At 33.4% G+C, this 13,631-nt stretch overlaps 1 protein-coding gene across 2 annotated transcripts; it reads left to right on the top strand.

Moving 5' to 3' along the window:
• Nucleotides 1-3,542: 3,542 nt before the first annotated feature.
• LOC137816350 (auxin response factor 5) lies at nt 3,543-8,910 on the top strand. 2 transcript variants are annotated; one of them, XM_068619451.1, is made up of 15 exons: nt 3,543-3,827; nt 3,917-4,324; nt 4,415-4,527; nt 4,691-4,789; nt 4,908-4,964; nt 5,074-5,226; nt 5,327-5,411; nt 5,636-5,726; nt 5,995-6,159; nt 6,231-6,353; nt 6,471-6,546; nt 6,642-6,777; nt 6,858-8,122; nt 8,261-8,451; nt 8,608-8,910. In XM_068619451.1, the coding sequence occupies exons 2-15, from the start codon at nt 4,183-4,185 to the stop codon at nt 8,723-8,725; spliced, it is 2,814 nt and encodes a 937-aa protein (XP_068475552.1). In that variant the 5' UTR covers nt 3,543-3,827; nt 3,917-4,182; the 3' UTR covers nt 8,726-8,910. The 2 variants fall into 2 exon arrangements, with proteins under 2 accessions (XP_068475552.1, XP_068475553.1); XM_068619452.1 differs by having other exon boundaries at nt 3,545-3,827; nt 3,937-4,324.
• Nucleotides 8,911-13,631: the final 4,721 nt, after the last annotated feature.

Raw genomic sequence — 13,631 nt, forward strand, 5'->3', positions numbered from 1 at the left:
TTATATAAAATGTTTCGTACTATCTTTACTGTACATTAATTTGTTAACTTCAAATTTTTTTATTTTTTTTACTGTGGACATTTCTTGCAAACATACTTTACACTGGTTTATCTACAAATACTTTGTTAAGTAATAATAAGTTAATGAGCTTTTAAAGGAATGAAAAAAAGAGAGAGATACAGTTACATATCTTTCATTTACTTATTTTTTAAAATTTCATATTTACTATTAAATTTAAAAACATTTCTATATATATAAAGTAGGTGTAAATATCATCTTATTAATTGATTTTATAAACTTAAAGTCTCAATTCTAATATGATATCAGAGCCATTTAGAAATTATCATATTGAAAGTTTGTTAGACTTATCAAAATCAGTTATGTAACTGTAACCGAATCATTCGTAAATATAATATCGAGAGTGAAGAAGTCTCACATTGACTAAAAATAAAAAAAATTATAACACACAAGTGAATGCAATTTAATGAACTAGTTTTATAAGATTTAATTCATTTTTTATTAAATAGTTTTAAAGAACTTTGTCTCAATTTTTTTTTACTGTGTATTGTTCATTTATAGTAACTTTAAATCAAATTTTTAAGAGTGACATGGTTGCTTTACACTACATTATTTTTATTATCATTAACTTTGGGAATAAACATGGATGTGATGAAGGGAAAGAAAACTTTATTATTATCTTACCAATGTATATAAAAAACCTATTAAACAAAAGCAACCTAAGAGGGAGTTAATCTCCATATTAGGTAGGGAATAATATTGCTATGATGTTAGCTATAGATGAGTACCAATGGAAGAAGATAACACACCAATGGTTTTGTTATAGGATACTCAAAGAAGCAATGCATTTAGACATTTTTTTAATCACACAATAGTTGAAATTTGGAAAAACAGAAGCAAAAGCTATGGTAATTGGCGTAAAAGATGGACATAGTCCCAAATCTTAATTAAACACAAGTTGCATTACAAGATAACCAATACAATTCTTCATACACAACTCACTTAAAATAGCCTTCTAAGTATAAGGTCACTCTCAACAAAACCTACAAAAACTACATACTTAATTATTCCATTTTTCTTTACTAAATCTATGGATTAGATTTCAATTTGACTTCTAATCTATCTTAACAAAGAGAAGGAACACAAGTTATCTCTGTGTGTTTTTATTATTTTCTTGTTGTGTGGGTTGAATTAAAGAGAGAAAAAAGATAGAACACATTGAAACTTTTGATTTTTTTTTGGCTGTATTTGTCTGTGCAGAGATGTGAAAGAGTGTAACAGTGGACAAGAGAAGAGAATTGATTGATATGTACAAGAGAGAGAGATAAAGGGTGAAAAATAGTACAAAATCTACCAAAACTTTAGATATATTTTAAATATTTAAATTAACTTTTATAGAGTACACTTTAATTAATATTATGAGTTGCATATTTTTTAAATATAGATAAAAATATGTTGTATCTAAGAAAAAACTTAATTTTTCTTCTTCTACATCTTTTAATCTTCCATCTCTCCTATCCTAGTCTTTAGCATGGGATTCATATACCCAAAAAAAAAAACTGTTTTTTTATATGTTTTTCCTTTTACAGATTATGAATTTTTTTTCTTGTTCTTTGTTATAGTTTTTACTATAATAAGAAATAATTAGTATTAAAGTTAATCAATAAAATAATTAACAACAAATAAAATTGTCCTATTTTTAACTTTCTTTCAACTTATCAATATATATATATATATATATATTTACATTTTCTCATTTTTTATCAATTTTTTCACACCATCCAAGAACAAAGACAAGTTCGAAAAAAAAATATTTTCGTGTAAAAAAGAACTGGTACAAGATTTAGTTTTACTTTTGGTTTTGAAAAAGTATTTTTTCTTCAAATTAAAAAAATAATTTTAGTTATTGAAAATTTAAATTTCTCTTGAAAAGATTTACACACTCGGAGTTAAAAAAATGGATAAATGCAACATCAAGGTGTTACTTCGGTTGATGCAGGTTAATATTCAAGAAATTAAAATAATAATTTATCAAAATCTCATAGATTATACGATTTTTTTTTAATTTAAAGGATAAAAAAATCATGTTAAATTTAAAAACTGCAAAAAAGGATTCATTCATTCTTAAAAAAAATACAAGTTTTTTTAAAGCACAAGTCCTTTTCTATATAAAATAAATAGTAATTTTTAAAAACATAAAAAGAAAAGCAGGTCAAAAGGAGAGGGAACGTAGAATGTCAAATGTGGAAAACGGCGCCGGATTAAATAGACAGCACATTGACACGTGTCACCCGAATATTGAAATTGTGTTTCACACTTTCACGTCATTGGTTTGTCGTGAATGGCACGCGTATGATCGGTCAAACATCAGGTGCTAACACTACTTTCTTCTCTCTCTCTATTTTTTTTCCTATTTTATTTTTTCTTTATTTTTTCCTATTTTATTTTCTCTCTCTTTTTTTTCTATTTTCTTCTCACCAAATTAAATATATTTTATCAATACAGTATAATAGACTGCACATCACTTCATTCTTAGAAAACCACACAAATTTTGTTTTTATGAACATCAATCAATCATATTCTAATATTTTTTTGGTGTGTCTTATTATTGATTATTTCCAAATAAAAAATTCTATGTATTTGGTTAAACATTTTTTGATAAAATTGGTTAAACATTGCACATGACTAATTATTAATTATTATCAATGAAAAAAAATCTAAACTAATGTGTCATTGGAATGATAAAAAGAAATTGTGATTAACTTTTAATGCATGAAAATTAGAATGATGTAATGTTAGGGCAGGTAAAGTGCACTCTATGATTTAGGTACCCAACACTTGGGAGAATATAAAAAGATTAAAGTACACAAGACATTTAGAATATAATATAACAGTTAATTCTTTTATGGGATAGTAATGAAATACAGGTAAAAGACAATAAGAGAAAGAAGTACAAAAATAATGAAAAGAAATATTTTTTATTTATAATAATAATATGTACCCTATAATCATATTTTCCATTTCTTTACTTTTTCATCTTTCTTTTCTTCAAGCACCCCAAATGGGACATTAATAAAAAAAAGTGTGTTTTACACAATATTTGTACGTAATTTTTGTTATTATTATTAATTTACAAATAAAAAACATAACTGAACTTGGTTTGTTCCAAAATAAATGTTTGCTGCATAACATTAAACCACAGAAGACAACACACACAAACGTTTCTGTCTGAATAACAAGGTAATAAAAGAGGTGTTTTGGCATAGATTGGTGGCGAAATAATGTGGTATTAATAGATAGATGGCTGAAAAACAAGGTGGAATGAAATGTTAAAGAATGTGAATAATAATGTAAAAGGTAGTGTGAGCTAAAGTGAGGGTGATAGTGTGTACTGTTTTGTTTTCGTGTTGATATAGACTAGCTTCACTTTTTCTGATTTTCATTGAATACAAGTATACTAGTTCTTTGTTTTGGTCTTAATTATTTAAATGATATAAATAGCTTAAAGCTGCAAAGGGTAGGACTTGGTAGCATGCACACTACTTGCTCTTTGAAGCAAGGAGAGAGAGTGAGAGTGAGAGAGTGAGAGAGAAGAGACAAGGAGGTTTTAGTTTTTGGCATTGGTGCCTGTGCTCGTGCTTGAGAAATGGAAAAGAGAGAAAGAAAGAAGGGAACAGTATCAGCGTCAGTGTTTTGAGTGGTTTCACTGAAAGGTTAGTTTCTTTTGAAGGTAGAAAGAAGGAAAAGAAAAGGCACGCACAAGTAGTACTCAAATCAAACCCAATAATACAAGCCACACTCATGCTTAGGTCCGCGTGCTTTCATGGCCTTTAATTTGCTTGCTTTGTGTCAAGCCCCACCCTTTGTAAGAAAGATCTGCACTGTGCCTTTTTCACAGGTTTTGGTCTGCTTTTTCAGCTTGCTTGGATTCTTTGTTTTCTCAGAGAACAACAACACATGAGATTCTTCTCATATTAGCAACGTGGACCCTTCTTCTCTTCTCTTCTGCTTCTTCTTCCTAATGGGATGGTGGTGAGTCAAGGAAGAGAAAGGAGAGTTTTTGTTTGGTGGGGATGCAACTTCTGAATTGAAGACGTAGAAACACAGGTTCCTCTTGTGGTTTAAGTTCAAAGCGTAGAGAGTGGTGCAGCATAGGAATACACCATGATGGCTTCCGTAGAAGAAAAGGTTAAAACTGGAGGAGTTGGAGTTGGAGCTGGAGCTGGAGCCGGAGGGGGAATGGTTGTTGGGGGTCAAACTTTGGTGGCTGAGATGAAACTGCTGAAAGAAATGCAGGAACATTCTGGTCTGTTTCATTTTTCTTTTTGGAAGATCATTTTTTTACCTTTTGGTTACATTTTAATGACATGCTTGTTTGATGCTATAAATTTTTCAGGGGTCAGAAAGAATTTGAATTCAGAGTTATGGCATGCTTGTGCAGGCCCTCTTGTTTCATTACCTCAGGTTGGAAGTCTTGTGTTTTACTTTCCTCAGGGACACAGTGAACAGGTGAATGAATCTCTTGTTTTCTTCTTAAGTGCTAATCTTTCTAACCTTTTTCTCTTATCTCTAACTCACTAGTTTCTTTTGTATATTGAGCCAAGATTGTGACTTCGTTTGTTTTGGTTGGCTGAAGCATGTGTGTGTCCCCTTTCTCTAAATATTTGAACAGGTGGCGGCTTCTACTAGAAGAACAGCAACGTCGCAGATTCCAAACTACCCCAATCTTCCATCTCAGTTGCTGTGTCAAGTCCAAAATGTCACACTTCATGTGAGTGTTGTGTGCTGGTTCACCACTTCCTGCATTAGTCCTCAAAAGCCTATTCCAAATTCAAATCATCATACCTCCAAACAAAGATTTTACCTTTTTTTTCTGTATTTTATGACAGGCAGACAAGGAGACAGATGAAATCTATGCTCAAATGAGTCTCCAGCCACTGAATTCTGTAAGTTTCAATCTTGGAATTTATTTTATTGAACATGAAAGTGTGAAGGTTGGTTGTGGTGTGTACATTCTTCCCAGTTTGAATTTGGATTTGGATTTCTCTGTGCCAGGAAAGAGAAGCCTTTCCCATATCTGATTTTGGGCTAAAGCACAGCAAACACCCCACTGAGTTCTTCTGCAAAACTTTGACTGCCAGTGACACGAGCACACACGGCGGCTTTTCGGTTCCACGCAGGGCAGCAGAGAAGCTATTTCCTCCATTGGTATGGCTGTAGCACCAGCTGATTGCAAATCATGCTCTTCTTGTGCTTGCTAAGATTTGGCACCTGAATGTTCATTTTTTGATATTTTATGTCACTTCAGGATTACACAATTCAACCCCCAACTCAAGAACTTGTTGTTCGAGATTTGCATGATAATACCTGGACATTTAGACATATTTACAGGGGTGAGTATCTTTTGTTATTAATAAAATCTATCTCTTGCTTGGTCAGAAAATAGTAATGAATGTTAAGCGCTTGGTGCTTCTGTTTTGTTGCAAGTTATTGTTGGGTTTTGCAGCTTTCTGCTTAAGGAAATTCTGTTTTCATCATGGTAACCCTGAGTGGTTGTGTATGACACTGCATTTATTGTTTGCAAAGGCTCACTTTTATTTTTGGCAATTTTTATTAGGTCAACCAAAGAGACACCTTCTCACAACAGGATGGAGTTTGTTTGTAGGCTCAAAAAGACTCAGAGCTGGTGATTCTGTTCTTTTCATCAGGTAATTGTTGGCTACAAGCATCATTCTTTTTTTGCATGTTACCATATAGAAGACATGATTGTTTTCAAGGGAAAAACAACAGTGTTATACGAATTTTTTTGGGTTCTTGTAAAAACGTTCTCTTTTCTCCGTGGTGACATTGCCATATAACGGAACGAACCAAAATATTGTGAAAATTATTGAATTTAGTTTGTCATCAAAGATTTCAGTTATGACTACTTGTCTTTCATAACTTTGTTCATACTAAAAATGTTGTCATTGTTACTAGGGATGAAAAATCGCAATTGCGAGTTGGTGTGAGGCGTGTTAATCGTCAACAAACAACACTGCCATCATCTGTGCTTTCTGCTGATAGCATGCACATTGGTGTGCTTGCTGCTGCAGCTCATGCAGCTGCCAATCGAAGTCCATTCACTATTTTCTACAATCCAAGGTATCTATCTAACATGGTCATATAGCTTGTGTGCATTGTGTTGTGTATAATTTGCTTCTACTTCTCTGTAGGGCTTGTCCTTCAGAATTTGTTATTCCGCTGGCTAAATACAGAAAAGCTGTATTAGGGACTCAGGTCTCAGTTGGCATGAGATTTGGCATGATGTTTGAGACTGAAGAATCGGGTAAGCGCAGGTAATTTTCTGAAAGCTTGGATCGTGCTATTTCCAATATGGCTTCTCAGCTATTTTGTGATGGGTGTTAAATACCAAACAAGCACGAAAAGTTGACACATACTTCACCTTTCTGCAGATATATGGGTACAATAGTTGGCATCAGTGATGTGGATCCTCTGAGGTGGCCTGGTTCTAAATGGCGAAATATTCAGGTACAATCAGTTCTGCTCAAGTTCTATGAAGCATATTGCATATTGGAGCTCATGCTTGTTGGAAATAACTGGCATAATGATTTCTCTGCAAACAGGTGGAGTGGGATGAGCCAGGGTGTGTTGATAAACAGAATAGAGTTAGTGTTTGGGAGATTGAGACTCCTGAAAGCCTTTTTATCTTTCCTTCTTTGACTTCAAGTCTGAAACGGCCATTGCAATCTGGATTTTATGGCAAGTCTCTTTTCTTATATTTCTTTCCTTTTGTAAATGAAAATTTTCCAGTTGATGATTAGTTGTGTTTATTGGTGCAGAAAATGAGTGGGGAACTTTGTTAAGAAGACCTTTTATGAGAGCTCCAGATAATGGAACTATGGAGCTCTCAAACTCAATGCCAAATCTCTACTCAGACCACCTGATGAAAATGCTTTTCAAACCCCAGGTTATTAACAACAATGGAGCATTGTTATCCGCCATGCAACAAGAATCTGCTGCTACAAGAAGTCCCTTTCAAGAGATGAAGACAGCACTTGCAGTAGAGAACATGCCGCTTAGAAATCTACACACTCAATCTATCCCTGACCAACACAATCCCTTAAACATGCAATCTCTGTTGAGAAATGATCAACCTGAAAAGTTGCATACTCTTGCCAAAATTGAGCTGCCTTCTGGGATGGTTACTGACAAGCCTAAGTTGGAACCTGAGGTATTACCTGATCATATGCTTGACTATCCTTCCATGGAAGGGTCCAACATTGAAAAGATGGCAACAAATCCTGTTAACCAGCAAGGCCTAGCAAACCAGTTGACGTTCCATAATCAAAACCAGACTCCTCTCACTCAATCTAGTCCATGGCCTATGCAACCTCAGCTAGAATCATCCATGCCCCATCCTCAAATGATTGACATGACTCAAGCTGAAACTGCTATGGTGAATGGCCTGCTTCCTCAGCTAGACATTGATGAATGGATGGCTTATGCTTCCTCCCAACCTATTGCCATGCCAAACAGACCAACTGGACCTTTATCTGAGTTGCAAGAACACACTTCACTTCAACCTCAAGTAGTGAATCACAATCACCCTTTACCTAATCATGAAGTGTGGGATCATTATGTCAAGAGTTTGAAGTTTTTGTCTCAAACAGACCAGCTAACCTCCATCTGTCAGCCAGGGACTTATGGCCTCAATGGCATGCCAAGTCCAAACAGTCTGAGGGACCTTTCAGCTGAGAGCAACAACCAAAGTGAGATTTGTGTCAATGTTGATGTTAGCAACAGTGTAGGTACCACTGTGGTTGATCCTTCTACTTCAAGCACCATTTTGGATGAGTTTTGCGCAATGAAGGAGAGAGAGTTTCAGAATCCAAATGATTGCATGGTGGGCAACTTGAGTTCAAGCCAGGATGTGCAATCTCAAATAACCTCGGCAAGTCTAGCTGAGTCACACGCCTTTTCTCTCAGAGACATCCCTGACAACTCAGGTGGCACTTCTTCAAGCCATGTTGATTTTGATGAAAGCAGCTTTCTACAGAATAACTCGTGGCAGCAAGTACCTGCTCCCATCAGAACTTACACAAAGGTTTGTAAAAAAAAAAAAACTCTTCTCACATTTGCATTCATACTATATATGGTAGTGCTAATTGATTTTTAGTCACCTATATTATTTGGTTCAACATCTTAAATTATGAATGGGATGATGGTTTTTGGTTTCTGACAGGTGCAAAAGGCCGGTTCTGTTGGAAGATCAATTGATGTGACTACTTTCAAGAACTATGAGGAGTTGATCCGTGCAATTGAATGCATGTTTGGACTAGACGGTCTGCTGAATGACACTAAAGGTTCTGGATGGAAATTGGTGTATGTAGATTATGAGAGTGATGTTCTACTTGTTGGGGATGATCCTTGGGAGTAAGTTTCTTACTTACCTCTTGTAATGTGTGATGTTCAATACTTTCATTGGCTTAATATGCTTGCCATTCTTTTGAACCAATATAATGATTCTTCGTGTTTAAGAACCTTTGAAACAACTAGTTATCTTATGTGGCAATCTGAATTTGTGTGTAGGGAATTTGTGGGCTGTGTCCGATGCATCAGAATTTTATCACCTTCAGAAGTTCAGCAGATGAGTGAAGAGGGAATGAAGCTTCTGAACAGTGGAGCTTTACAAGGGATGAATGTTTGAACTTCATGTTATTGGAACATTTGTTGCTATGGAACAAACCTTGAAGATGGAATAGTTTTAGTTTATTATTACAGATCAAAAGTTGTAAGATGTTCCAATGAGTCAAGGGTGTTTACATACCTAATGTTGTAAGACATTCTTGGAGGCAAGTTCAAATATTATGCTTTTTACTATTATTATTATCATCATCACTCTCTGTTGGAACCTTTCCAAATGATGAAACCATTCTATGCTATTTGCATCTATTAACAAGGCAAAATTAAGTCAGTAAGGAGAAGAAAGAAAACGAAAAAACTAACAAACAATCGAAAACACAACAATGGCAATTCAATGGCACAAATACTAAAACAAATTTAAAGCAGGAAACCAATGAAGAGACCGTGACAATTAAAGCTAAAAACCACTATACCTAGTTATACTTGATGTTCTAGACTAAGAAACTTACCTTTTAAATAAGGTAGATGTTAGTATCTCTCTAATTGTTCAAAAGCAGTAATAATACTTCCTATTTCAAGATGTTCCATGGTTGTGCCATTATTGGTAATATAGCACACTGTAACCTTACAAAAGACAATTTTGAAAAGTTCAAGTAGAATTATTATGAACAAAGTAGTTAATAATAATAACAATCTGAAAACATTATTATTAGAGGAAAAAAAACTCAACAATACATTATTGTGATAAGAACAAATCATCCCAAATAGGGTCTAGTAAATGTAAGTTTCTAAGGTAAACATTACATGATAAAAAAGAATATAAACAGAGAACACCAAAATAACAAGTGCTTTCTATAAGTAAAAATAATAGTAAGAAGAGGGAAAGAGAGAAAATAATATATACTATCAACACTATCAAAATGTGAATATACTATTTTGATTAAGTAATCTATATACAAAATCTAATATAGTTGTTTGAGCAGTATATAAAATATTATAAATTTCCAAATGAGTTAAATTATATTATGAATAAAAAAAGTTCTAATTTAACAAAAACATATAAATATTTTTAATTTCCATTAAATTATAACATAAATATTCTATTGATACAATTTAAATTTTGTAAGATTACAGCACATGTATCTAACTTGACTAATACTTAATAGTTTTACGAAATATATATTTCATATTAATTCAATTAAAAAAAAAATATATTCACATAGTTATCTGTATCAATCTAAACCTACTTTTTTTAAAAACTTATTTCAATTATGACTTCATTTAAGTGTATTCTAGTTTTCGAGAATTTGACTTGTTGAGACTAGAGTTTCTTAAGCACGTGTTGGAGAATTATAGTGAAAAGGGTACACATTTTAAGTAACCGAACTTAGCTCCAATAAAATGATGTGAATGACAAAGAAACATTACTGCACCTTGGAGACTTCACAAAGTGATAAAACTAAATTCTCAATTAATTCATTTTGACAAACAATCTGACATTGTTCATCAGAAACTGTCGTGTTCACATTTATTGATGTGGCAAGCAATCTGTATCCCACAACGTTCGGTGTTGTTTTTGTTATAATTTTAATTAAATATAAAACTTCAACAACTTCAAAAAGTGTTCATCATTCAAAAGAAAACTTTAGCTTCAAGTTATATCTTATGTTATAGATATATAACTCAACACATGACAAAATTGACAAGTTGTAATCAAATTTAGAAGTTTCAATCATAACCTTAACATGCTCAATTTTTATTTTATTTCGTTACGTTAAAAGTTATTCAAAATGTACACTGACACTTAAAAAAGTTTCATGATTCCTCATAGACAAATTTTGTAAGCAATTATTAACCATCCAAGTTCCATGGTCCATTTAGGGCGCAAGAGAAAAGCTAGATACACTGAAGTAATTTGGGTTTGGGCCTAAAGAGTAAATTTAGGTACGTTTCTTTTGGGCTTGGGCCTAAAGAGTAAATTCAGGAACGTTTCTTGGTTTCCTCTTCCTGCACCCCCATAATTTTAAAAATCCCAAAATTGACCTTGACCTATTATTTAAAAAGGGACACTAGAGTTTCTTTGCCACTGTTCATCTTCTTCATTCATCTGAGGTGTTGGTGCAAAGTTTTTGTAGTTGTGCGGAGCAAGGTGGAGGAGTAGGTTACGTTGCTGAAGTGTTGTTTGAGTTATAGAGATAAGAATTAAGTTTTTTTAGAATCATTGGTGGTTATGAAGTTTTTGTGGTTACTGGAAAATCGGGATTGAGTAATGTGCTACAGATTCATCAATCCGAAATTGAATAATGTGCTACGGATTCATCAATCTAGAATATTACCATAAATAGCAATTCGAAATATTACCAAAACTACCAATCCAAAATTTTACCAGAAGCATCAATCCGTAATTTTTGCGGATCCCACAATTTGAAATGTGAAAAAACATATACAGATTCTTTATTCCATAGAACTACCGGATTACATTATCTGAAATAATATAGATAAAGTGTGGAAACGAAAATCCGAATAAAAAATTAAAGCACATATCCAAAAACCATAAATTTTACTTACCTTCGAGTTGCCAAGATCACCATAAAGCATCAAGAGATGTGGAATTCTGGAATGGTGCCACACGGAATGGAGATTTGGAGACTGAGAGTTACGGCTACCCTGGGAAGAAGAAAATGAAAGTGAGAGTTTTAGAGTTTTTAGGAATTAAGGGCATTTTAGAGTTTTAAAAAAATAATAAGGACAATTTAGTCTTTGCATAACATTGTGGGGTGCAGGAAGAAAAACATAGAGATGCAAGAAGAAACTGGCATGTTTCTTTTGCACTCTGTAGGTCTCTTACATCACTTCTCATTCATTATGAACTGAGGTTTTTGGAATGTTATTTTACATTATAAAAAGTCAATTTCCCAAAAAAATGGAATAAGTACAAAAGTTGTGTGAAAGTGTAAAAAGAAAAACTCATACATTCATAACAAATTTTTCAAACATCCATTCCTCTCTATTGTTTTTTCTTTTCACAGCATGTCACCTATGACATTTACAACGTTTTTCTTTCTATCTATTTCCAAGCCTCTATTTGAGTCCATTAGCGGATAGTGTGGTCTATTTGTGTTTGTATTGGGATGATTTGTGAGCAAGTAAAGACACAGATATGTGTGGGACAATCTGTTTGATTTTTTTCCTAGGTGAATACTCATCCGTTTGACTTGAAACTTACTGCGTTTTGTCCCAAATTCAGTTGAGATTCTTACGTGGAATTTTGACAAAAAGTTATTTCGGGAGAATTTTTCAGAAATTTTGTGCAAACCAAGGCTATCCTCTACTGAAATTTGTGAAATTTCACCCTGCTTTCTGCAATTTTATTCTGGGTCCATATTGTGTTGAAAAATTCCAAAAACATTCACACAAGTACTTTCAAATGTTTTTTTGCACCCTGCTAAGGAAGCACGTCCATAAAAAAATCACAAAAAAGAAGATATAGGGAAGAAACTCAATGACTTTTTGTTTTCGAAAAACCAGTTTTCTTCACTCTCGGTCTGAGACTTACTACGCCTTATTCCTTGGGTCTTTTGGTCTGAAATTTTTACCAGACATTCGTCATTGTGTGTATTGAGTTTTGGCTAAGATTTGAGCTCCAATTTCGTCCCATAAGATTGGCAATAAATTTTTATTCATACCTGCTAGGGCTGAAAATAAGGTTCTTTATGTGTGAAATTGTTTGATTTTTTTCCTAGGTGAATACTCATCCGTTTGACCTGAAACTTGTTGCGTTTTGCCCCAAATTCAGTCGAGATTCTTACGTGGAATTTTGACAAAAAGTTATTTTGGGAGATTTTTTTGGAAATTTTGTGCAAACCAAGGCTATCCTCTACCGAAATTTGTGAAATTTCGCCCTACTTTCTGCAATTTTATTCTGGGTTCATATTGTTTTGAAATTTTTTGAAAACATTCACACAAGTACTTTCATATGTTTTTTGTACGCTGCTAAGGAGGCACATCCATAAACAAATCACAAAAGAGGAGATATAGGGGAGAAACTAAAGGACTTTTTGTTTTCGGAAAACCGATTTTCTTCACTATCGGTCTGGGACTTATTACGCCTTATTCCTTGGGTCTTTTGGTCCAAAATTTTTACCAAACATTTGTCATTGTTTGTATTGAGTTTTGGTTGAGATTTTAGCCCCACTTTTTTCTCACAAGATTTGTAATAAATTTTTTATTCATCACTGCTAGAGCTGAAACTAAGGTTCGTTTGTGTGTGAAACTGTTTGATTTTTTTCCTAGAATACTTATCCGTTTGACCAGAAACTTGTTGCGTTTTGTCCCAAATTTAGTCGAGATTGTTACGTGGAATTTCAACAAAAACTTATTTGGGAGAATTTTTCAGAAATTTTGTGCAAACCAAGGCTATCCTCTACCAAAATTTATGAAATTTTGCCCTACACTCTACAAATTTATTATGGGTCCATATTGCGTTGAAAATTTCCGAAAACATTAATACAAGTACCTTCATATGTTGCTTGCACCTTGCTAAGGAGGTACGTCTATAAACAAATCACAAAAAAAAAACAGATATAGGGAAGAAAAGTAAGGACATTTATTTTTCGGAAAACGGTTTTCTTCACTCGGTCTGGAACTTACTACGCCTTATTCCTTGGGTCTTTTGGTCTGAAATTTTTATCAGAGATTCGTCATTGTGTGTATTGAGTTTTGGCTGAGATTTGAGCCCCAATTTCGTTCCACAAGATTTGCAATAAATTTTTTACTCATCACTGCCAGAGCAGAAATGAAGGTTGGTTTGTGTGTGAAACTGTTTGATTTTTTTCCTAAGTGAATACTCATCCGTTTGACCTAAAACATGTTGCATTTTGTCCCAAATTCAGTCGAGATTCTTACGTGTAATTTCAACAAAAAGTTATTTTGGGAGAATTTTTCAGAAATTTTGTGCAAACCAAGGTTAT

Source organism: Phaseolus vulgaris, chromosome 1 (genome assembly GCF_000499845.2).
Source record: "Phaseolus vulgaris cultivar G19833 chromosome 1, P. vulgaris v2.0, whole genome shotgun sequence".
Taxonomy (NCBI): Eukaryota; Viridiplantae; Streptophyta; class Magnoliopsida; order Fabales; family Fabaceae; genus Phaseolus; species Phaseolus vulgaris.